Consider the following 26,495-nt stretch of genomic DNA (forward strand, 5'->3'; position numbering starts at 1 on the left):
AGGTAAGGAATCTATCACTAACTAATGTCTCTTACAGATGTATCGTTACACAAGTAGTAACTTGTGCTTCTGTGATCGTCTAAGCAGCACGTAAAAATCAAACAGGAGCGGCGTCCTCTTCTGTGCCGCCGGATAAAGACAGTAAGGCTATGGACTCTGTAGGGAAGAGAATGTGTGCCACCTCTGCTTCCTACTTGAAAGTCGCCAGCGCTTCTGCTTTGTTGGGTCGCTATGACAGCGCACTATGGGGCTCCATGTCTCGTTTCGCAGAGAAGCTTCCTAAAGAAGACAAACACGACTTTCTTGAGATCTTACACGAAGGAGGGCTAGTGGTAACCAGGTGATTAGTGCAGCCACTGAAGCTTCTGATCTAGCTACGCATGGTTACACACACGGACTCTGCGCCAGACGCTCTGCTTGGTTGAGGCTCACTGGTCTTAAGCCTGAAGCACAACAACGGATACTTAATCTGCCTTTTAACGGAACATCGCTCTTCGGATCTCATGCTGAGGATGCGATGTCGCGAATGAAGACAGAACTTGATACAGTGAGAGCGGTTGGTCTTGAAAAAAGGAAGGATTTAAGAAAAAATACCGTCCGTACGACCGGAGACAGAACCAGATTTATGAACAAGATAGTATATACAATACAATACAATACATACAATAGATACAAGGTAGAGATTTATGAACAAACATAGCCGATCTACGGCAGTATTTCAAGCTTTATGATAGTTACAATTTATGTAATGAACATTACTGTAAAGTGAACGACGATAATTTGCAGCATGATGCATTTAACACAATACAGTTAATGTGGATATATGGATTGAATGGTTTCAATGCAACCTCAATGCGAATACTCGACCAATATGGTGTATAAATTAAGTCCCATGTTTGTCTCTACTGGAAAAGTTAGGTGGGTGCAACTGATAAAACATGGCGTCTCCGCACAATGTTTGTAACATTGAGGAAGGCGGAGCGCCGAAACGCGTCTGTTGCAAACAAAAGAATAACGTTTTTGGAGAATTATCCCCAGTGTGCGTAGTTTCTATTGAAATGGTAATGGAAACTTGAGCTAAATAGATTGCGGGTCCTGTAACCGCATTACGCACCCATCTGAGAGTGCTCCCGTTTTCTACAGGAGGAGAGCGCGCGAAATATATATATATATATATATATATATATATATATAACTGTCAAAGGGAGTGTATTATAATTGCTTTTCAGCATTGACTGTACACTGTTACCTTGATTATCTTGTACTGTGTACACCATGTATATATCTACTGTGGTCCGTCCGTGTGCCTCGAAGGCACGGGGAAAAGGGCGGAACTGATGTCATCACGCCAACTGAGTCCTATTCGAGTCAGTGACGTCAGCAGAGCCGCGCGCGATGCCGTGCTTCTGTGACGTCATCCACGTCGGCGCGAGGAGCAACAAAAGAATTTCCGAATGTTGCTGACGCAGGGGTATATTCACAAGGTGAGGAATCCACAGGCAGATACTGTATCCACCAGAAAAAGCGTTACCGAAGGTAAGTAACTTGTTCGTCTGGGAGCCTGCTAACCAGGACTCCAGTCACCTTGCTTCCTCCCTAAATTTGACAATGGTAAGTATTTTGGTACCTTTCCAATTGGCTACTGTTGTACCCCTGTAAGTCCGTAGTGTATGGTACTAAGGTGCCCAGTGCATAGGTACACCAGAGGTCTCCCATAGGTTGCAGCATGTATTATGCCACCAATGAGAGACCACTCAGTGTGACTACAGGCATGCCATTGCAGCCTGTTAGTTGGTGCTAGCACCACTTACAAAAGACATATATTTCCATGGACTTGCATTGAGTACGCAGCTGTTTTTCCACTCTGTACACACCCTCCGTGGGGTTCTTCGGTACTTATCTCGGTTGGTTTCTCATGTCCCCAGCTCTTCTGAGTCTCTGGTCCAAGTCCGACTTCAGTTGCAGTTCCCATTCCACTTCTTTAGTATATGGTTTTGTCTTCCCCTAGAGACCACTGTGTATTTGGGCTTACTTACCTGTTTACATTTAAAGTATTGTGTTGTTCTGTCCGGGAAGGAGATATACCAATGTGTTAGTGTGTGTTTATAATAAAGATAACTATTTTTATAATTATACTGTGTAGTTATTTTTAGTTTCACCTAGACTATATTATTAGTTCTGGTAAAACTAGCTGCTTAACACACCTTCTGGACTAAGCCTGAAGGCTGCTCTCCACAGCTACGACTTGGAGAGCTTTCTATAGTTTTCCAAGACCACTAAAACCACCAAATGGGTTTTCTAGATTAGTGCAGGTGCATCACTTAGAAATTGTGCCCCATATAGTAAGACAACCTCCTACAGTGAACTACAGAGTGCTCTCACCAACCGGGAATGCGGTCTTTCTTTTAAGGTAGAAGGATGACCTTTGTGTGCGGGGTGGTGTAACATCACTTACATTGTATCAAAGTTGCTATGCACAAGATAGAATGTGCAGTTTGTGAGATTCAATGAAGTGTAAGTGACGATGTGAATTGGTGAATGTGTTATAATACATCTTTAGGTTGAACTGTGCTATTTCCTTTTAGACAGCCCATTATCTTTTTTCCAACCCTTAGAACTCAAAGCAGTTTGGCACATAAAATTAAAATCTACAGCCCCCTGCTCCAGAATGTTAAAATACTAGTGTGCATTCGCTTTTGTTTGGCTTACGAGTGCTGCAAAGTACCATCAAAATTTAAACTTGTGCAGTTTCAGTAATCGACTGCCTGATAGGGGAATCAAGACCTGGCTTTTCAATATGTAAGACCGCTGATTTGACCCACTCCTCATTTGGTATACTGTTTTATACTCCCAGCGCCGGGAAACCTACGGGTAGCTGAGCGCTTAAGAAATGTAATAATAAATAAATAAATAAATAAATAGACTCAACTGAGTATTGCAGGACCTGGCAACTTATGCCATAAAATATTAAAAGCTTTGTGTACTGAATCTGCAGTTTCTGAATTTTAAGATGAAATATACAGTTACATTTCCCTTTTAGTATCTAGGAAACAAGTTACCCTGAGATTTCCATAAAATCCATTTTCTGGTTCTTGTTCTATCAGTTTCTTTAATCTCCTTCCTTATGTTTTTATGATTATTTGATCATTGCTTTCTTATTTTTGTTTTGCTTCCAGTCGGCCCTATACCAATAAAGTTATAACCTTGTGGTATCGACCTCCAGAATTGTTGCTAGGGGAAGAGCGCTACACACCAGCAATAGATGTGTGGAGCTGTGGGTAAGCACTTTACTTATTAACCTCCCCTTTGGTATTTGAATGCAGGCTGGTGTTTAAAGTGGTTATTAAACTAATTAGAGAAAACCGAAACATAGTAAAACACAGGCTACTTTGCATTTTAACCTAAAATAATGTCTGATTTAATAGATTCTTTCTTTTTTTCTAGTTGCATTTTGGGCGAATTGTTTACAAAGAAGCCAGTTTTTCAAGCCCATCAGGAGCTCGCACAGCTGGAGCTGATTAGGTACTGTGTTTTTATACAGGGTTCTCATCTGGCTATTCTAAATCAACTTGTGTGAACACAGACCGAGCAGTGCATTCAAATGTATAGTGTACTACCCAAAATGTTCTTGGTCTCTAGCTCCCTTTCCTTCTTATGTTTTCAATTCCCATGCCCAATACTGATCCCTGAGGTCTGGATCCTTTTTTTAATTTATTTTTTTCCATCTCAAAATGTTTTATTGTCGTTTGAGGACATAAAAAGGGATAAGTTATGGTTTATAAAATGCATACTACATATGTGAAGCGGAATAGAGCATTGTAGACCGTTTCTGTGGTGTGACATAGGTAAGTACGGTCTAGAACAAAGCATTGTTGGTTGTAACCACAGTATAATAGAGGTAATTTCAAGTTGAAGAGGAGTAGGGAAGGGAACAAACTAGATAAATAGCGGGTGGAGTGGGAAAGGTGCGGTATTGGTGGGCCTGAGCAGCATATAGAAGGAGGGTGTTAATTTGTAAGGTTCATACTTGGGCAGTGCTGTGATTCATCTGTGCTCATTTGGCAGTATGTTTGAGTTGGTGATAGGAATGTATGTTTATGGTGGCTTTACTTTTTGGGTGTATAGGTCTAGTTTATTCCTTAATTTGTGCAGGTCCTGGGGTTCAAAATTGTTGCGCGCTGAGTTGTCGGCCCTTCTTGCGAAGCGTACCCTCGCCCACTAAATATGGTGGGTTAGATTTTCCAACGATTTCCACTCCCTGAGAATAGTTTGGATTCCCATACGCCATTCCTAGTCCCACCCCAGTACTTTAAACAGGTAGCTGCACAGGTATCTGCACTCCTTGGGGGCCACCGACCTGCATGCATAGCACAAGCAAAACTGCATAAAAGTTGGTATGAAGGCGGGATAGCACTCCCTGACATACAGTCGTATTATTGGGCAACACACCTTAAGGTCCTCAACCAGTGGATCCACGCAACTCAGGATGATCCAGCATATAGGGCAGATACAGCCCAACTGGGCACAAATAACATGCTGGCGGTCTTGTATAAGGATTAGTTACTTACCTGTAATCCTAGTTCTCTTTCAGGGGTATACTCATTAAAGTCATAAGCACCCTCCCGCCTCCCCGGGCGAGCAGTAGCATTGAGGTTTTTCAATATGTATTATGAAGTTTTTAAGTGCAGATTCCTGCTAAAGTTTACTGTACCGTACAAAAGAACTGACTTAACTGTTACCTGTGGGGCATGATGGGAGCAGGGTGTCTCCTGGAGGCCTTAAAGGCAAAGTGCTCAGATTCTCTGGGGCCTTAAAGGCGAGGTGCCAGTCTGATTTTCTGTCCACAGACATTTTTCCATATGCAGCCTGTAGGAAGTTGGATATCTGACTATGGTTACCCCCAACTTTTTGCCTAGTGTTTTGCTGGTTTTTGACTTAGTTGGCCTGGGATCCTGCTATTCAGGACCACCCCCCTTCCTGGTCCCACCCAGGGGAGGGACCTAGTCAGTAGTGCAGCCCCCTTTAGGAGAATAAAGGTAGGAGCTGGTCCCATTCCAGATTAGATTATCCTGAACTATTCATCAAGAAGAAACTCAGGCCTTCGACGTTCTGCTCCACAGAAGACTGAAGAATCTCCCTTGTGGACAAGGAGTGTCCACCCTGCAACTGCAGGCACCATCAAGCGTCCAGCGGCTTCACTTTGTCGTCTTCCCTCGAGGATCCAGACTTCAGAGCCACTTACTTAGTATATGGTTTGTCGTGCCCCTAGAGCACCATTGTAATTTTGTGCAACTTGTCGTATTTTTCGTAAGAGATTGTCATGTGCTTAGCCCTCTGACCTCATAAAGAGTTCAGAGGTGTTGTTTTTAATAAATATACTGTTTATTTTCATAACCTGTGTGGTGTCCTTTCATCTGGTATTCAAGGGGTTATATTGTGGTAAAACAGCTGGCTTCACATGCCAAAAGAGTTTAGCCTAAGACTGCTTTGTCCATGCTACCATTAGGATAGCTGGTCTATAAGGTTGACTTACAACCAATCACCATAAGCGTTGTTTGGACTGATACAAGGTGATCACTAGAACTAGTGAGAATCATATATCAGGCCAACTTTTCACAGGGCCTACCAGGGGCTGCAGCATGTATTATGCCACCCCTGGCTGGCCATCCAAACTGACACAAGTGGCTGCTAAGACAGCTGGGGCAAGGTGGTGTAATCACCCTTTGCTGTAGATATAGTATACCTATATCTAACCCCAAAATGAACACATATACTCCTATAAGTCACTCCTATGGCAGGCCTTATCAATCCTGAAGGCAGAGTACTTGGAATTATGTGAGATGGTGCTCTAGCATGAGCTGAGCCTGTCTACAGCTTTCGGAACCAAGTCCTTTAGCTGTTTCCATGATAACACTATACCATATACTCCTAAGTGCATTATCAACCTCGCGGTTAAATGCTAACTCTGGTATAACATTATCAAAACATGTCGAGTAAGGTGTCATACGAATTGGAATACTACCCCCTCGCCAGTTCTGGCGACGGGGGTAGCATTCCACCCTTTTAGGGGGACACGACATGTATGTAACTGTGAACCCCGGTTTAAGTTAAGCAGAGCCTCAGCATCACAAAATGGATGCTAGCACCACAGATGCAAGTCTGACCTCCTGCTGCTGGGAGTCCTTCCAGCGAGGGAGGCCTGGACAAAGGGTTTCCTGCCTTGGGAGGTGCTAACACCACCCCAGACAGGATTTTGTGTATTGAGGTAGGGAGGCCTGAAAGGAATGAGACATGCCTGGGGCACACAAGGTGCCCTGTGCATACACCGGTTCAAACCAGTTGCTGGGGCACTCCAGCCCCAGTTCTGGCGCGAAACCGGACAAAGGATAGGGGGTGTAACCACCCCCCTTCCTGGTCCCACCCAGGGGAGGGACCTAGTCAGTAGTGCAGCCCCCTTTAGCAGGATAAAGGTAGGAGCTGGTCCCATTCCAAATTAGATTAATCTGAACTACTCTACAAGAAGAAACTCTGGACTTCGACGTTCTGCTCCACAGAAGACTGAAGAAATCTCCCTTGTGGGCAAGGAGTGTCCACCCTGCAACTGCAGGCACCATCAAGCGTCCAGCGGCTTCACTTTGTCGTCTTCCCTCGAGGATCCAGACTTCAGAGCCCGACGAGACCCGGATTCCCAGACCTCTCCGACCTCAACTCACAGCTGAGACCCGTGGGTGCGACGAGACACGTGGGACCGGCCATCTTGAAAGAAACTGCACTTCGCTTCCAGCACGACTCCAGAGGTAAACTCGACCAAGTGCTTTGGGGATTGAGAAGCCCCAGCCCCGAGCAGCTCCTGCCCCGAAGATCAGCCCTCCAGCCTCCACGAGATCTGCGTGGGGCCCTTCTGCCTGTTTGCTGCTCGATGCGTTGTCTGGTCACTTGCCGGCTGGCTAGTGCCCTTCTAGACGACGAACCTTGAAATCTTCACTGCTGGTCTGGTTGCTCCAGACTGGCCCTTGCGCCCTTCCAAAAGAGGAGCACCCCGGACTCTCCTAGTCCGAACCAGACGACTTTTACACTCACCGCGTGGGTTGCCTTTGCCAAGGCCTGTTGACACCGAATCCTTAACAGACATCGCCGACAGCGAGAGCCTGCGTAGGACAGCTCATGCCTCCATCCTGGTCGTTGAAGACACCTCCTGGTCCACGTGGCTGCAGAGTCAAGCGTCCCCTCTTCACCTGATCGCGACGACGACATCTGGTTCCTTCCTGGTTCCACTCAAGTCACTGGCTAGTGACTTTGAACATTGTCCCCTCTGCTTTCAGGTCTTCAGCATCTCCGATCCACCCTTGGATCACACCGGACAGCTTCCTCCTGGTCGCCTGCTGCATCTTTTCTTCCAGGCTCCATAGACTTCAACGCAGAAACCCGACACGACTTCGCACCTATGCACCCGCAGCCCGTGGGTGAGGTAACGAGAGCATTTCGGTGCTCAAGGGTAGATTGACTTTCCTAGTGTCCAGATTCACAGTCGTTTTAGTCCTAACTAGTCAGGATTGTCCGTACTCACCTTTTTCTTGAACTGTACTGTCCATAGACGTTGTTGCGCATCTCGCGTGTGAGTTCACACTCTTCACACGCGTCCCGTGGCCTCCTATTACTCACCTAAAGTTAGGGTAGCCTGGTCCCAACGATCCTACAGCCTCTGGACAGCTCCATTCCTTCTATCGATTTCCTTATACCATTTACTTAGTATATGGTTTGCCGTGCCCCTAGGGCACCATTGTAATTTTGTGCAACTTATCGTATTTTTCCTAAGAGATTGTCATGTGCTTAGCCCTCTGATCTCATAAAGAGTTCAGAGGTGTTTGTTATTAATAAATATACTGTTTATTTTCATAACCTGTGTGGTGTCCTTTCATCTGGTATTCAAGGGGTTATATTGTGGTAAAACAGCTGGCTTCACATGCCAAAAGAGTTTAGCCTAAGACTGCTTTGTCCATGCTACCATTAGGATAGCTGGTCTATAAGGTTGACTTACAACCAATCACCATAAGGGTTGTTTGGACTGATACAAGGTGGTCACTAGAACTAGTGAGCATCATATATCAGGCCAACTTCTCACACAGCCTTCTTAGGCTAATTGCCTTTTACAACAGATTCTTTGATGAAAATAAAGGGTATTTATGTTATGAAATGCATTTCTAGGCTCTAGCGTGTTTATTGCATTGGTGTATGGAGTATTTTCATACTGCAGAAAGTGTGTAATAAGGTCTTATTAGCCTATACATTATGCTGGGCTGCATATTATGGGGTTATACATGTATGTGTATTTTGGTTTAGTACTATGTACTAAATATTGTATATTTACGCATATATATATATGTATATTGTATGTTCCTGGTTCCCGCTCACGGGCGGAGATTATTCAGTGCTTATGACTTTAATGAGTATACCCCTGAAAGAGAACTAGGATTACAGGTAAGTAACTAATCCTTATACAAGACCGCCAGCATGTTATTTGTGCCCAGTTGGGCTGTATCTGCCCTATATGCTGGATCATCCTGAGTTGCGTGGATCCACTGGTTGATGACCTTAAGGTGTGTTGCCCAATAATACGACTGTATGTCAGGGAGTGCTATCCCGCCTTCATACCAACTTTTATGCAGTTTTGCTTGTGCTATGCATGCAGGTCGGTGGCCCCAAAGGAGTGCAGATACCTGTGCAGCTACCTGTTTAAAGTACTGGGGTGGGACTAGGAATGGCGTATTGTCTAGGGCATGAAGAAACCGGGTGTAGGGCCATCATCTTGTATAACGCCGCTTTACCCAGTAGCGTGAGGGGTAGGGATGCCCAATATAACACATCACTTCGTAATCGCTCCAGAGGGGGTGCCAGATTTCTGGAGTAAAACTCTGTTGGATCTTTTGTAATATATATATACCCGGGTATTTAAAGGAGTCACTTGTAACTACCAGCGGACATTTGGGAGGGAGGCGTGGCGCGGGTTTGTTTAATATATATATATATATATATATATATATATATATATATATATATATATATATATATATATATATATATATATATATATATATCCAATTTATTATGTTTCCAGACATCTTCCCGAAGTTATCGCATATGTTAGGAGTTCTGGTATAGAGTGATCCGGGTCCATGAGTGTGAGAAGTTGGCCTGATATATAATGTTCACTATTCTAGTGAGCACTCTGTATCAGTCCAAACAACGCTTATTGATGATTGGTTGTAAGTCAACCTTATAGACCAGCTATCCTAGTAGCATGGATACGAGCAGGCTAAGACTCTAGAGGGCGTGTTAAGCCAGCTGTTTTACCATCACATTACCCCTTGAACACCAAGTGAAAGGACACCACACAAGTTGTTATCAAAAATAAAGTGTATGTTCGAGGCATGTGGGCTGCTAAATTCATATCTTAGCATTAGATCGCCGCCTAGTGTTGGGTCCGGATGATCGCACATTGTTGTCCTGGAAGAGTCTTCGAAGTATCCTGAGATAGGTGGCTCCTCCCCTGGACTACAGTGCGCATGGGCATCGGCTCCATCCCCAGATTGTTTTTTTCCGCCATTGGGTTCGGATGTGGTCTTTTGCGTCGGTATTGTCTGCGCACGGTCTCGAGTCTTCCGTCTCTTGGAGCCGGAATAAGCGGAGTCTTGTTTCGCTTTTCGAACTTTGAGGCCTTCTCATCGCGACACGACTGCAAAACTTTTCGGACATGGAGCGGAGCCCGTTTAAGTACTGCCCGCTTTGTGGGTCCAAGTACCCACACATCGATCTACACCCCGTCTGTAACAAATGCCTTTCGCCTGACCACGACGACGGCAAGTGCAAGGCCTGTGCACAGTTCCGCTCTAAGAAGACTCTCAAGCTTCGGCGCGCGGTGCGCATGGAAGCTAGACAAGCGGCACCGGATCCGGAAAACATCTTCGGCGACCAAGATGAAGAGGACCAGGGTCATCATCTTCAGATCTCCCCACCCGAGACGGAGGTCGAGGCGGATCCGGTAGACGACGACGGAGTCGTGGGTCAAGGCCTTGAATACGTCGACGAGGTAGGAGACGACGAAGAGATTTATGGGGCCGCGGCAGATAGCTCAGGGGACGAGCTCTGCCCCGAAGGTTTCGAGGATACCGACCGGGTCACGGGATCGCCTGTAGGCCTTACCCAAGACCCAATGCCGCAAGCCACAGCCCCGCCTTCTGGCCCGGCCACGGACTTACTTGCTGAGCAGACTGTATCGAAACCGAAACCGAACGCATCGGGATCGACTCCATCTAAAATGGCCGACCCGAAAACGAAACCGAAACTTAAGGACTCGAGTGTCCCTAAGATGGCTGCCGTGCCAGCGAAAACGACTGTACCCGCTCCTCCATCGACTCCGTCGACCTCCGGTCCGCAGAAGTCGAAGAAGTCCGTCGATTCCGCAAAATCGACGCCAGAGGGGTCCTCTAAGAAAGATGGTCGGCACGGGTCAACATCGGCGCCGCCGTCCAAGCACGCCAAGGCCGGCTCCACGGAGTCTACGCAGGCGCACGGATCGAAGACTGGCACGTCTGCGCACCGGTCCCAGGACTCGGGGTCGGTGACAGCGGGATCCGCGTCGAAAGCCCACAAGGCCCACAAAGACGTCGGATCCGAGGGAAAGGTCAAACCATCCTCGTCGGCTCCAAAACCAACTGAGAGTGAGACGTCCCTCATCGCCGCATCACTACAGCGAATCAGGGAGAAGGTGTGAGAAGTTGGCCTGATGTGCAGTGTTCACTATTCTAGTGATCACTATATATCAGTCCAAACAACCCTTATTGATGATTGGTTGTAAGTCAACCTTATAGACCAGCTATCCTAGTAGCATGGATACGAGCAGTCTAAGGCTAAGACTCTAGAGGGCGTGTTAAGCCAGCTGTTTTACCATCACATTACCCCTTGAACACCCAGTGAAAGGACACCACACAAGTGTTATGAAAATAAACAGTGTATTTATTAGAATCACAACAACCCTGTACTCTTTATGAGGACAGGGTGCTAAGCACACAACAAAACTCTTACGAAAATACTTAAGTTAGCACGTTATACACAAATGCCCGAGGGGCACGAAAAACCATATACTTAAAAAGTGGAATGCGAAATTACTAGCAGGTAAGTACAGTACTAATAGGCTTTGGAATCGCTAGGACTTGACTATAGAATCGTTAGATTACTTCTAGGAGACCTAGGGGACTCGGGTGCAGAGTGTGCACTCTCACGCGGGATGCGGGACAAAGTCTATGGAAGCTAGTAAAGGCAAAGTTAGTGTTCACGGGCGAACCCGACCTGGTAGGAAGAAAACGACAGTGGATCCTGACCCTAGGATAGTGAGGCTATGCTGGGACACCGAAGTGCCGAAGTTACCTAGCCCAGGGGCTGCAGCTGCATAGGTCTGAAAAGACGTCGGGGATCTCGTTGCCGGACCAGGAGCCTGGAAGAAGGAAGTTGCTGGCAGGCGACCAGTGAAGAAAAGTTCGATGGATCCAAGCTTGGATCAAGGAAGAAGAAAACCTGAAAGCAGAGGGGACCAAGTTCTTGAATCACTAGCCAGTGATTAAGTGGGCACCAGGATGGCACCGGGCGAAGTCACCTCGACTAGGTGAGTGGGCGACGCTGGCTCTGCAGATCTCACGGACCAGGAGGCGTTGTCGGCGACCAGGATGGAGAGGCGAGCTGTCCCACGATGGATGAAGCTGTCGGCGTCGAAGTTACCCAGGATTGGGCAACAAGCCTTGGCTAATTCAAGCCCACGCGGTGGACCCAAAATGGCGTCTTGAGTGGACCAGGAGGGTCCGGGGTGCTCCTCTGTTGGAAGGGAGCAAGGGCCAGCCTGGAGCAACCAGACCAGCAGCAGAAATGTCGTCGGGTGTCGTTCAGAAGGCCACAAGCCAGCGGGCTAGTAGCCAAACAACGCGGTGAGCAGCAAAAAGCAGAAGGGCCCCACGCAGATCGTGGAGATGCTGGGAGGCTGTACTTCGGTGCTGGAGCTGCTCAGGGTTGGGGCTTCTCGGACCCCAAAGCACTCACCAGGAAATTACTCGGCGGGCTTGCTGGAAAGAAGTCGTGCAGTCTTGAAGATGGCCGGTCCCTCGAGGTCTCGTCACACCCACGAATCTCAGCGTGACTGATGATGCAGGTAGAGGTCAGAGGTGCCAGGGAAGCCGGTTCTCGTCGAGCTGGGCAGTCTTGATCCGGAGGAGAGACTTGCAGCAGACCGCAGTGTTCTTAAGATGGTGCCTGCGGATGCAGGGTGACTACTCCTTAGTCACAAGGGAGAAATCTTAGGAAGAAGTCTTGAGTTCCTTTCGTGGAAAGTAGTTTCAGGATTCAAAGATGATCTGATTTGGAAGGGGGCCAGTTCCTACCTTTATCCTGTAAAAAGGGGCTGGCACGCGACTAAGTCCTGCCCTATGGGTGGGACTAGGAGGGGGGTGGTTACACCCACTTCCTTGGCGGGCTTTTCCCCAGCACAGGGTCTGGAGTGACCCTGGAACTGGTTCCAGCCAGCCTATGCACAGTGAGCACCGGGGTGCCACGTGCAGTCACCGTCCTCTAAAGCCCTGCCTACCTACAATATACAAAACCCTGTCTGGGACGGTGCTGGCACCGCCCCTGGCAGGAAACCCTTTGTCCTTATCTCCTGCTCTGGGAGGACTCCCAGCAGCAGGAGGGCAGACTTGTGTCTCGGTGGCAGCATCCATTTTGTGGAGCTGAGGCTCCGTTGGACTTTAACCGGGGTTAGGGGTTACATACATGTCGTGTCCCTCTAGAAGGGTGGAATGCTAACCCCGTCGCCAGAATTGGCGAGGGGTTAGTATTCCAATTCGTATCACACCTTACTCGACATGTTTTGATAAAGCGATACCAGAGTTGGCATATAACCGCGAGGATTATAATGCACTTAAGAGTATATGATATGCGATATCATGGAAACGGCTAAGGGATGGATCCCGAAAGCCGCAGACAGGCTCAGCTCATGCCAGAGCACCATCTCACACGATTCCCAGCACTCTGCCTTCAGGATTGTTAAGGCCTGCCATAGGAGTGATTGATAGGAGATCTGTGTGTCCATTTTAGGGTTAGATATAGGTATACTGTGAGAAGTTGGCCTGATGTGCAGTGCTCACTATTCTAGTGATCACTATATATCAGTCCAAACAACCCTTATTGATGATTGGTTGTAAGTCAACCTTATAGACCAGCTATCCTAGTAGCATGGATACGAGCAGTCTAAGGCTAAGACTCTAGAGGGCGTGTTAAGCCAGCTGTTTTACCATCACATTACCCCTTGAACACCCAGTGAAAGGACACCACACAAGTTGTTATGAAAATACTTTAAGTTAGCACGTTATACACAAATGCCCGAGGGGCACGAAAGACCATATACGCTAAGAGTGGAATGCGAATTACTAGCAGGTAAGTAACAGTTCTAATAGGCTTTGGAATCGCTAGGACTGGACTAGGGAATCGTTAGATTACTACTAGGAGGCCCAGGGGACTCGGGTGCAGAGTGTGCACTCTCACGCGGGATGCGGGACAAAGTCTATGGAAGCTAGAATTCACAAAGTTAGTGTTCACGGGCGAACCCGACCTGGTAGGGAGAAAACGACAGTGGATCCTGACCCTTGGATAGTGAGGCTATGCTGGGACACCGGAGTGCCGAAGTTACCTAGCCCAGGGGCTGCAGCTGCATAGGTCTGAAAAGACGTCGGGGATCTCGTTGCCGGACCAGGAGCCTGGAAGGAAGAAGTTGCTGGCAGGCGACCAGTGAAGAAAAGTTCGATGGATCCAAGCCTGGATCAAGGAAGAAGAAAACCTGAAAGCAGAGGGGACCAAGTTCTTGAATCACTAGCCAGTGATTAAGTGGGCACCAGGATGGCACCGGGCGAAGTCACCGCAGTCAGGTGAGTGGGCGCTGCTGGGCTCTGCAGTCTCTCGGACCAGGAGGCGTTGTCGGCGACCAGGATGGAGGTGCGAGCTGTCCCACGAAGGATGAAGTCGTCGGCGTCGAAGTTACCCAGGATTGGGCAACAAGCCTTGGCTAATTCAAGCCCACGCGGTGGACTCAAAATGGCGTCTTGAGTGGACCAGGAGGGTCCGGGGTGCTCCTCTTCTGGAAGGGAGCAAGGGCCAGTCTGGAGCAACCAGACCAGCAGCAGAAATGTCGTCGGGCGTCGTCAGGAAGGCCACAAGCCAACGGGCTAGTAGCCAAACAACGCGGTGAGCAGCGGAAAGCAGAAGGGCCCCACGCAGATCGTGGAGATGCTGGGGGGCTGCTCTTCGGTGCTGGAGCTGCTCAGGGTGGGGGCTTCTCGGACCCCAAAGCACTCACCAGGAATTCACTCGGCGGGCTTGCTGGAAAGAAGTCGTGCAGTCTTGCAGATGGCCGGTCCCTTGAGGTCTCGTCGCACCCACGGTTCTCAGCTGGGCTGTAGAGGTGGGTAGAGGTCAGAGGTGCCAGGGAAGCCGGTTCTCGTCGAGCTGGGCAGTCGGGTTCCGGAGGAAGGACTTACAGCAGACCGCAGTGTTCTTTAGATGGTGCCTGCGGATGCAGGGTGACTACTCCTTAGTCACAAGGGAGAAATCTTAGGAAGAAGTCTTGAGTTCCTTTCGTGGAAAGTAGTTTCAGGATTCAAAGATGATCTGATTTGGAAGGGGGCCAGTCTCTACCTTTATCCTGTAAAAAGGGGCTGGCACGCGACTAAGTCCTGCCCTATGGGTGGGACTAGGAGGGGGGTGGTTACACCCACTTCCTTGGCGGGCTTTTCCCCAGCACAGGGTCTGGAGTGACCCTGGAACTGGTTCCAGCCAGCCTATGCACAGTGAGCACCGGGGTGCCACGTGCAGTCACCTTCCTCTAAAGCCCTGCCTACCTACAATACACAAAACCCTGTCTGGGACGGTGCTGGCACCGCCCCTGGCAGGAAACCCTTTGTCCTTATCTCCTGCTCTGGGAGGACTCCCAGCAGCAGGAGGGCAGACTTGTGTCTCGGTGGCAGCATCCATTTTGTGGATGCTAAGGCTCTGTCTGACTTTTAACCGGGTTATAGGTTACATGCATGTCGTGTCCCTCTAGAAGGGTGGAATGCTAACCCCGTCGCCAGAATTGGCGAGGGGTTAGTATTCCAATTCGTATGACACCTTACTCGACATGTTTTGATAAAGCGATACCAGAGTTGGCACATAACCGCGAGGATTATAATGCACTTAAGAGTATATGGTATGCGATATCCTGGAAACGGCTAAGGGATAGATCCCGAAAGCCACAGACAGGCTCAGCTCATGCCAGAGCACCATCTCACACGATTCCAAGCACTCTGCCTTCAGGATTGTTAAGGCCTGCCATAGGAGTGACTGATAGGAGATCTGTGTGTCCATTTTAGGGTTAGATATAGGTATACTATATCTAAAGCAAAGGGTGAGTACACCACCTTGCCCCAGCTGTCGTGCAGCCAGTTGTGTCAGTTTTAGTTAGTCAATCCAGGGGTGGCACAATACATGCTTCAGCCCCTGGGAGACTTCTGGGTGCACCTCAGCCCTGGGTACAGGGACTTGGAGAGGGCCCAGTGCCAATTCAGTACCTGAGTACAATTTGGATAGAGAGAACAGCTAGGCTGTGGGTCTGATTAGCAGGCCCACAGCCAGGGAAAGTCGTAAACCAGTGCAGCAAAAAGCAAAAATCTGGGTGATCATAGGATTGCAGACCCTACTCTCCTACATATACTATATCTAAAGCAAAGGGTGAGTACACCACCTTGCCCCAGCTGTCGTGCAGCCAGTTGTGTCAGTTTAGTTAGTCAGCCCAGGGGTGGCATAATACATGCTTCAGCCCCTGGGAGACTTCTGGGTACACCTCAGCCCTGGGTACAGGGACTTGGAGAGGGCCCAGTGCCAATTCAGTACCTGAGTACAATTTGGATAGAGAGAACAGCTAGGCTGTGGGTCTGATTAGCAGGCCCACAGCCAGGGAAAGTCGTAAACCAGTGCAGCAAAAAGCAAAAATCTGGGTGATCATAGGATTGCAGACCCTACTCTCCTACAGAAGGCCTCTGCTCCGTCTGCTCCGATTTCATCGCCGCAGGCGCAAACGGACAATCCAGCAAAGCCTTCTGGCAAACTTCTCTTTGTTTTGCCGCCAAAGGAGGCGCCGAAAGCCTTTTCCACCAAATCGGCACCGAAGAAGACGGTTTCTTCAACGGCTGGCCCACTTCCACGTCGGGTACTCGAATCAGAGGATGATTCAGAGCATTTCATCGACGCTGACACCGGCAAATTGACCCTCTATAAGAGAAAAATATCTTCAGAGTCAGTGGACTCATATGTCATCCCACTGAAAAAGAAAAGGGTGCCCCTTGATGCTTCAGGCCTCATGGAACCAATCCAGCCTCCTCCGAGACGGAGCCCTACTCCGTCACCAGAACACTCTGCGGGTGAGGGGTATGATGAGGATGAGCAATACAATTTCCCTATCAATGAACCAGATGCACAACCGGATTCATATGATGACACTGGTGACCAGGGCACCCAAAATGTGGGGCAGGACCCGCAGCTTTTTAATGCACGTGCATCCCCAACTGAGGATTCAGCAGGTTTTCATGCGCTACTTGAGAGGGCAGCGGCCAATCATGATGTGGACATGCATGCTGACCCGATAGAAGAAGACTTCCTTTTCGACACATTTTCAGTCTCTGAAAGGACAGTAAAGACGCTGCCTATGCTTAAAGGAGTCCTCAAGCATGCTGGGGATATCTTTAAGGAGCCTACCAGAGCACGAGTGGTCAATCCACGCATTGAAAAGAAGTACAGACCTGCACCTGCGGACCCCGCATACATTCGGGGACAGTTGCCACTGGACTCTCTTGTGGTCGCCAATGCCAGGAAACGTGCCAACTCCCAGACAACGGGTGAAGCTCCTCCCCCGGATAAGGAGTCCAAAGTGCTAGAGGCAGGGGGCAAAAGAGTAGCTGCGCAGGCCGCAAACTTTTGGCGCATTGCCAATACACAAGCACTCTTAGCACGTTACGATAGGGCGCATTACGACACCCTAGAACAGGTTATACAACACCTGCCTCCAAAGTTCCAAGAAGGCACCAAACTGCTTATTGAGGAGGGGAAGCTAATCTCAAACGCAGCTTTAAGTGTGCACTTGACGCCGCAGACACAGCTGCTAGAGCTATCAACACTAGCGTTATGCTGAGACGACAGGCGTGGCTCCGCATCTCGGGGTTTAAACCAGATATTCAGACAACCATTCTTAATCAGCCAGTCAATCCTGAAAGTCTGTTTGGTCCAGATGTTGACACCACCCTAGAAAAAATAAAAAAAGACACAGAAACTGCTAAGTCCATGGGGGCCCTACAGTCGCAACAGTTTCGTGGCAACAATTTTCGTCGCTCAGGTGCACGTGGAGTCACCAGAGAACAAATGGGTCAACAATCTCAGTTCTCAAAAGGTGGAGCACAATCCTCGTTCCAAAAACAGAACAAGGGAGGTTACAGAAATAACAGCAACAGAGGTCGCGGCAGAGGAAACAGCTCCCGCTCCTCTACCCCAAGCAAGCAGTGACTCTCTGTCACTGCCCCCCGACCACTTAACACCTGTCGGGGGGAGACTGCAGCAGTTCCTGCCCGTCTGGAGACACATCACCACAGACAGGTGGGTGCGACAACTAGTCCAGTATGGTTATTGCCTAGAGTTGAAATCCACTCCACCCAACATCCCGCCAAGGCAAAGGCCTATGTCCGCAGAGCACTTGCTCTTATTGCAGCAGGAAGTAGTGGTGATGCTGCAAAAAGGAGCAATCGAGCTCGTGCCGGTGGGAGAGGAAGGCACAGGGGTGTATTCCCTGTACTTCCTTATTCCAAAGAAGGACGGATCTCTCAGACCCATTCTGGATCTACGCCCCCTCAACCTGTACATACTGTCAGAACATTTCCACATGCTTACACTGCAGCAGATTCTTCCCTTGCTAAACCAAGGGGACTTCTTAGCAACCTTAGATCTCAAGGATGCTTATTTCCACATTCCACTACACCCGTCCCACAGGAAATACCTCAGGTTCACTATTCAAGGCAAGCATTACCAGTTCAAGGTCTTACCCTTCGGAGTCACCACAGCCCCAAGGGTGTTTACCAAGTGTCTGGCGACAGTAGCAGCGCACCTCAGGAGGCAGAACATCCATGTCTACCCCTACCTCGACGACTGGCTCGTGCAAGCCAAGTCAGAACAACAGTGCGCCGCGGACATGTCGACTACAATTCACCTTCTTCACGATCTGGGTTTCTCGCTGAACTACCCAAAGTCGCATCTACAACCAGCACATGTCCGGCAGTTCCTAGGTGCGACGATCAACACCCTGACGGCCATGGCTCAGCCAAACCAAGTCAGGATAGACAGCATGCAGTCTCTGATCCAAAAGTTCAGACCACAACACTCGCTTCCAGCGAGAGTGTTCATGCAGTTGATAGGCATGATGGCCTCCTGCATCTTCATAGTCCCTCACGCACGGTTACATATGCGCCCGCTCCAGGAGTGCTTAGCGAATCAGTGGACACAGGCTCAGGGGCAATTGACAGACCTAGTGTTGGTTACCAGTCGGGCATACGACTCTCTGCATTGGTGGACTCCACACAACCTTTGCAAGGGCCGACTGTTCCAAGAGCCTGTGCCGCAGATTATCCTGACAACGGACGCATCTCTCCAGGGATGGGGAGCTCATCTGCTCACTTACACAGTGCAGGGACTATGGACGACGCAGCAGCAGAAGATGCACATCAACTATCTGGAACTGATGGCAATCTTCATGGCGATCAAGTCCTTCATTGTACATCTGTGCAACAAGGTAGTGTTAGTCCGGACGGACAACATGACTGCGATGTACTACATTCAAAAGCAGGGAGGCACCCACTCGCCACAGCTGTCTCATCTGGCTCAGAGCATGTGGAAGTGGGCCATTCAGAGGAACATTTTCCTCATGGCAGAACACCTCCCAGGGAAGGACAACCAGATGGCAGATCTGCTCAGCAGGTACAGCCATCAAATGCACGAGTGGGAGATACACCCATCTGTCCTCCACCCGTACTTCCAGCAGTGGGGTCATCCGGAGATAGACCTGTTTGTCACAAAAGAAAACGCAAAATGCCAACACTTTGCCGCCATGTTCCCTCACCCACAGTCGCAGGGGAATGCGATATGGATGAACTGGTCAGGCAAATTTGCGTACGCTTTTCCGCCAGCCCCTCTGATACCGCTGGTCGCAAGAAAGCTAAGGCAGCACGCGATGACTCTCATCCTAGTTGCTCCAACGTGGGCGCGCCAGGCTTGGTACACCACGTTCCTCGAACTCTCAGTGGTGCCGCATCAAAGACTGCGCCTCACGCCCAGTCTTTTGATGCAGAACCATGGAGAAATTCAGCATCCAGATCCGCAACAGCTCAACCTGGCGATCTGGCTCCTGAAGTCCTAGAGTTTGGATACCTTAACCTACCTCCGGAATGCATGAACATCATCAAGGAGGCAAGGAAGCCAACTACCAGAGCATGCTATGCTGCAAAATGGAAGCGTTTTGTCATTTACTGTACAGCCAATGACATCAACCCGCTAGATGCATCTATCCCCAACATCATTTGCTATCTGTTGCATCTTTACAAGTGCAATCTAGCGTACACTTCCATTCGGATACATCTATCCGCCATAGCGGCTTATCTTCAAAACAGGCAGCATCTCTCTGTCTTCAGAGTGCCCGCCGTTAAAGCCTTCCTTGAAGGTCTGAAACGAGTCATTCCCCCAAGAACACCGCCAGCTCCGGTGTGGAACCTCAATGTCGTTCTCACCAGACTGATGGGACCACCATTTGAGCCACTGCACTCGTGTGAACTCCAGTTCCTTACGTGGAAAGTAGCTTTCCTAGTAGCTATTACGTCTCTGAGGCGTGTCAGTGAGCTGCAAGCGCTCACAATCCAAGAGCCATTCATTCAAATTCATCCAAATAGGGTAGTGCTACGCACTAACCCCAAATTCCTTCCGAAGGTGGTGTCACAGTTTCATCTCAACCAAACTATTGACTTGCCAGCATTCTTTCAAAACCCGCAAACGGTGGCAGAAAGAATGCTCCATACCTTAGATGTACGGAGGGCGTTGATGTACTACATAGACAGAACACAACCCTTTAGAAAGACAAAACAACTTTTTGTTGCCTTCGCACCACAACACAAAGGCAACCCTATTTCCAAAGCAGGGATAGCCAGATGGATTGTTAAGTGCATCCAGATATGTTATCAAAAGGCCAAGCGCACTTTAACAATACCCCCGAGGGCGCACTCCACACGCAAACTGGGGGCATCCATGGCTTTCCTAGGGAACATTCCTTTGGAGGATATTTGCAGAGCAGCCACGTGGGTTACACCACATACCTTTACAAAACACTACTGTGTTGATGTGCATTCCAAGCAGCAAGCTGCTGTAGGACAGGCTGTTCTCAAAACACTTTTTCAGGTTTCTGCAGCTGGCACGGGCAACCGCCGCTGATGGAGGGACTGCTGTGTATTCTATGCTAAGATATGAATTTAGCAGCCCACATGCCTCGAACTGAATATGCTACTTACCAGTATGCATCTGTTCTTGGCATGTAGGGCTGCTAACATTCATATCGCCCGCCCTCCTCCCCGGTGCCTGTCGCAGCTGCAGATATACTATTGTATTTATTCATTAGCATGGACATCCTTTACACTTTTCACTCCATCTTCTGCCACAATGGCGAAAAACAATCTGGGGATGGAGCCGATGCCCATGCGCACTGTAGTCCAGGGGAGGAGCCACCTATCTCAGGATACTTTGAAGACTCTTCCAGGACAACAATGTGCGATCATCCGGACCCAACACTAGGCGGCGATCTAATGCTAAGATATGAATGTTAGCAGCCCTACATGCCAAGAACAGATGCATACTGGTAAGTAGCATATTCATTATTTATAACAAGACTACCCTGGCTCTTTATGAGACAGGGAGCTAAGCACACAACAAAACTCTTAAAGAATTACTGAAAGTCGCACAATTTACACAAATGCCCGAGGGGCACGAAAAACCATATACACAAGAAGTGGAATGCGAAGTTACTAGCAGGTAAGTAATACTTTTCTAGACTGTAGAAACGCTAGGCCTACAATGCTGAACCCTTAGATTAGAAGCAGGAGGCCTAGGGACGCCGTGTGCAGAGTGGGAACTCTCACGCGTAATGCGGGAACAAGTCTATGGATACTAGCACTTCACAAAGTTACTGTTCTCGGGCGAACCCGACTAGGTGGGTTGAAAACAAGGGTGGATCCGAACACTTAGGGTGTTGGACTATGCTGGAGCACCGGAGTACTCAGTTTACCTAGCCCAGGGGCTGCGGCTGCATAGGGTTCAAGTTGCGTCGGAAACCCTCGTTGAAGATCCAGGAGCCTGAAGAAAGAAGTTGCTGGCAGGCGGCCAGTGAAGGAGTTCGTGGTGATCCAAGCCTGGATCAGGGAAGAAGAAACCTGTAAGCAGAGGGGACCAAGTTCTGAATCACTAGCCAGTGATTTAGGTGGGCACCAGGATGGCACCGGACGAAGTCACCTCAGCCAGGTGAGTGGGCGCTGCTGGGCTCTGCAGTCTCTCGGACCAGGAGGCGTTGTCGGCGACCAGGATGGAGGTGCGAGCTGTCCCACGAAGGTACTTGCTGTCGACGTCGCTGGACCCAGGATTGGGCAACAAGTCTTGGCAAATGCAAGGCCCACGCGGTGGACCTAAAATGGCGTCTTGAGTGGACCAGGAGGGTCCAGGGTACTTCTCTGAAGGAGGGAAGCAAGGGCCAGTCTGGAGCAACCAGACCAGCGGTGTTTGTCGTTAGAATTCGTCGTCAGAGGGTCACTAGCCAACGGGCAAGTGACCTGGACCACGCGGTGAGCAGCAAAAAGCAGAAGGGCCCCACGCAGATCTTGTGGATGCAGGGGAGCTGAACTTCGGTGCTGGAGCTGCTCAGGGTCGGGGCTTCTCTTACCCCAAAGCACTCAGTCGAGGGTCACTCGGTGGTCGTGCTGGACAAGCGTCGTGCAGTTCTGAAGATGGCCAGTCCCTCGAGGTCTCGTCGCACCCACGGATCACAGCTGGCTGATGATGTAGGTTGAGGTCAGAGGTGCCAGGGAAGCCGGTTCTCTTCCAGGGGATCCTCATCAATAGTCATAAGCATTAGAATATTCCCGCCCATGCGCGGGACCCCGGAAACAATATATTATATGTGCCCCACATATATTATAGACATATATATATATATATATATATAAAAATAAGCAATTGCAGCCAAATAAACAATAGAGCTGGAATATGCAGTGAAGAATTTCCACAATACAGTGAATTCTGTATTAGAAACATGAGAAACAACACCAATGCTTGTTTAGAAACTGTTTTAATGTACAGAAAACAGTAGAAATTCTCATAACACACTGTAAGCATATACAGCTCCCAGGCTGCATTGCAAAATCCCAGTCTAAAAAGACTGAAAAGCTAACCTGTAGCTGAATGCACTAAAACTGACGCTGTGCCTTTAAGGCACCTCTGCCCCTAGCTTCCCATCATGCCTCAGGGGTTACAGTTAGGTCAGTTGTTCTTTCCGGCTCCTTCAGGAAGGACCCTGGATACACAGCTCCACACTTTTCTGCCTTTTTCAGTCAGAAAATCTTCTAAAGAACAATTTATTTGATTTACTTTGACTTTTCACATCATAGTCAAGTAAATAACTGCTTAGCAGTCAATTTTTTGTGAGGTTTTTCCTTTCAGGATGCCCTCACTTTTTGATGATTGCCCTTCTTGTGGCCACAAGAAGGCAAAAACAGACTCTCATGAGGTCTGTATTTTATGCTTGCCAGAGGATCATGATCCTAAAGACTGTTCTCATTGTAAAAAGCTGTCTGACAGAACACTTAAAGACAGAGAGAGGAACAGACTCTATAGTCTGGCCCAGAAATCCATGAGAGGAAGATCTGCGGAGAGAAAGAGTTCAAAGAGACCCAGAACTCCCTCCAAAGGCAAGTCAGAACGTCCATCAACCTCAGCACCGGGCTCGGCGCTGAAAAAACGACATCTGATGGACAGTTCAAGAGAAAAAGCTCCGTCGGCGTCGATGAGGAAATCGTCGTCGAAAAGAGGTTCGCCGTCGTCGAGGAAAGCTCCGCCGCCGTCAACCAGGCGACGGTCGGCGTCGAGAGACAGATCACACTCGCCGTCGTCTCGACGTCGACAGGCTTCGAAGAGTGTAACACCTCCGTCGACGTCTCCACGGAGGCGCTCGGCGTCGAGGAGCAAGAGCCCCCTCGGACGATCGTCGTCGAGGAAGGGATCATCTAAGGCACGTCGGCGCTCGTCGTCGAGGATGTCCGATCCTCCGCCGTCGCCACATGCCAGGTCGATGACATCTCCGTCGCCGACAGATCAACGTCGGCCGACGTCGAGAGCTCTGTCGACGGCAGGACTAGACCGTTCGACGTCGAGACCTCCGTCGACGGCAGGACTAGGCCGTTCGACGTCGAGACCTCCGTCGACGGCAGGACAACGCCGTTCGACGTCGAGACCTCCGTCGATGGCAGGACAACGCCGTTCGACGTCGAAGGAGATGACTCTGTCGTCGGCACATCATCACCGATCGACGTCGAGGGACCACAGATCATCGCCGAGGCATTCAACGCCGAAAGTTATCGCCCCGTCGACGCCACAGAGGCGTTCGACGTCGAGGGAAAGGCTTTTGAGACGTCCTCCAACACCGGTGAGACGGAGATCACCTTCAGTGCCTTCGACAGTCCTGGTGACACAATCTGCTTCACTCCATTCCTCCTCAAGTGCCTCGGGGTCAACCAGGTCATCTTCGAGGAGTAGGAGTCCGGTTCAGAAGATTCCCCATCGGGGTTACACTTCACATATAAGACTTTCGCCAAGATGGTACGCTCCTTTGAGTAATTGGAAGGATTCTAAGGCACCAGAGAGACTTCAAAGGTACTTGAGTCCAATCCACAGGTCTCCTCTTCAGCAAGCAGAAGAGACAGAGCGATCACGCTCACGAGAGAGAAGAGTGGACAGGTCACATACCCCTAGGGTCTCCCGATCACCAAGGAGGGAGCAACCCAAATCTCGAACACCGAGAAAGGAGGTACGAGATGTGAGATCGAGATCTCCAGTACATCAGAGGGTATCACGTTCTCCTCGAAGGGAGGAACGACCTAGGAGATCTCCGGTGAGGAAGGAGCATTCTCACCACAGGAGAAGAAGAACTCCTTCATCCTCTCCTCCAGCTTCGCCTAGATCTTCTAAAGGGGACTACTCTCCGACGCTGGCAGACAGCCCTCGCTCAAGAGCTTCCCCTCTGGACGACGTCAACACGTATTTGGACGTTTTGCAAAGGGGTGCTCACAAGCTGAATATAGAAATGACCACTCCAGAGGTGTCCACTACTGTGATTTTTGAGACTCTTCATCACAAATCATATGCACGGCCGTTGCTTCCATTAGTCCCAGGAATAATGGACCCAATCAAAGAGGTTTTCCTCACGCCAGCAACGATCAGAGCAGTTCCGGCACGTATCCAGAAAAAATATAGGCCGGCTGACTCAGATCCTATCTTCGTTAAAGGTGAGCCTGCAGCGGACTCAGTTATTGTAGCCTCAGCTAGGAAGAATCACACGGTCGCTCCTTCTTCGTCAGTTCCTCCTGACAAAGACAGCAAGACGCAAGATTCTTGGGGACGCAAGGTGTGCAACACAGCAGCTTCATCCCTAAAAGTCTCTAGTGCATCAGCCCTTCTGGGAAGGTACGATAGAGCCCTATGAGACTCCATGGAACGATTCAAAGAGAAATTGCCCAAGGAGGACCAGAAGGACTTTGAGGAGACCGTGACGGAGGGCTGTTTGGTGGCAGACCAAATGATTAGTTCATCAGCAGATAACGCCCTTCTAGCTGGACATAACTACTCACATGGAGTATGTGCGAGGAGATCCTCTTGGCTGCGTTTAACTGGGCTCAAACCAGATGCCCAGCAGCGCATACTCAATCTGCCTTTTTCTGGATCTTCACTCTTCGGGGAGCATGCCGATCAGGAAATGGCCCGGATGAAGACAGAGTTAGACACAGTAAAGGCAGTAGGTCTGGAGAAACAGAAAGCACCGTTCAAACGACGCTTCAAGACCAACAAGAACCGGGGAGGCCAACAGAGGGTTCAAACCCCTCAATGGTCTCAAAACAAGCCGCAAGGAAAGCCACAATACAGAGGAGGAAGGTCAAGCAGAGGTAGAGGCGGACATAATCAATCCTCTACCACACCTAGAGGAGGCAAGGCCTGAGCAGTGGCTTCCTCTGTCGCCGTTACCCACTCCAGTGGGAGGAAGTGCTGCACAACATCTGGCAGAGTGGGTCAGCATCACGAAAGATCGGTGGGTGCTGAATATACTGCGCAATGGATATGCGCTACGTTTCAGGAAGAAACCACAACCGGCTCCTCCAAAAAAGTCTCGCTCGTACCAACTGGAGCTCCTCAAAAAGAAGGTGAGCGTCCTTTTAAAGAAAAACGCAATCGAAGTGGTACCCCTCTCCCAAAGGGGGAAAGGAGTGTACTCAAGATATTTCCTTGTCCCAAAAAGGACCAAGAAGGCAAATTCAGACCAATTTTGGATCTTCGACTCCTCAACAAAGTGGTGGTCAAAGAGAAGTTTCGCATGTTGGCACTCCATCAAATATGTCCTCATCTACAGATCGGAGATTGGATGTGTTCGGTGGATTTACAAGACGCGTACTTCCACATTCCTATTACACCAGGTCATCGAAAGTACTTGAGGTTCCTGGTAGGGTCCAGGCATTACCAGTTCAAAGTGCTCCCTTTCGGACTCAAATCCGCACCAAGGGTCTTCACCAAGTGCATGGCAGTGGTAGCGGCGTGTCTACACAAAAAAGGTCTCTTTGTGTACCCATATCTAGACGACTGGCTCCTGAAGAGTCCGTCGCCTCGGCAAGCCACCAAAGACTGTCACCTGTGTCTCCAACAGCTACACAGGCTCGGCCTCCATTTAAACTCAGAAAAATCGATCCTGCAGCCCACACAAACTATCCACTATCTGAAAGAAACAGGTTAGTATTAGATTCCTTACCTTAGAATATCCCCAGGCGTCAGTCTGGATCCGGAAACTTTTGCGTAGCAGTACCCCTGCGCGTCGGTAGGCGTCGTCTGCAGGCGTCCCCTGCGGCTCCGCGTCGTCGGCGTCGTGCGCCGTGATGACGTCGCTGGAGTATATAGACGCCGCCTCCGCGCGCTGACGTCAGTTCTTCTTTTTTCCGCGCCAGTTAGCGCAGATCCGAAGAGCAGTACTCCGGTCTTTTGACCAAGTTTTTTGTTAACTGATTGATCTTTACGGTGCCGGTAGGATGCCCGGTTTCAAG

The 26,495-nt window shown here is 49.3% G+C and overlaps 1 protein-coding gene across 1 annotated transcript in view; it reads left to right on the forward strand.

The window, feature by feature from the left end:
• Positions 1 to 26,495, forward strand: part of CDK12 (cyclin dependent kinase 12) — a 503,410-nt gene that overhangs the window by 252,314 nt on the left and 224,601 nt on the right. Inside the window, exons 8-9 of the mRNA XM_078645647.1 lie at positions 3,177 to 3,278; positions 3,445 to 3,522. Of these exons, the coding sequence (XP_078501773.1) occupies positions 3,177 to 3,278; positions 3,445 to 3,522 (180 nt within the window). The remainder of the gene's footprint in view (positions 1 to 3,176; positions 3,279 to 3,444; positions 3,523 to 26,495) is intronic.

Source organism: Lissotriton helveticus, chromosome 5_1, assembly GCF_964261635.1.
Source record: "Lissotriton helveticus chromosome 5_1, aLisHel1.1, whole genome shotgun sequence".
NCBI classification, from domain to species: Eukaryota; Metazoa; Chordata; class Amphibia; order Caudata; family Salamandridae; genus Lissotriton; species Lissotriton helveticus.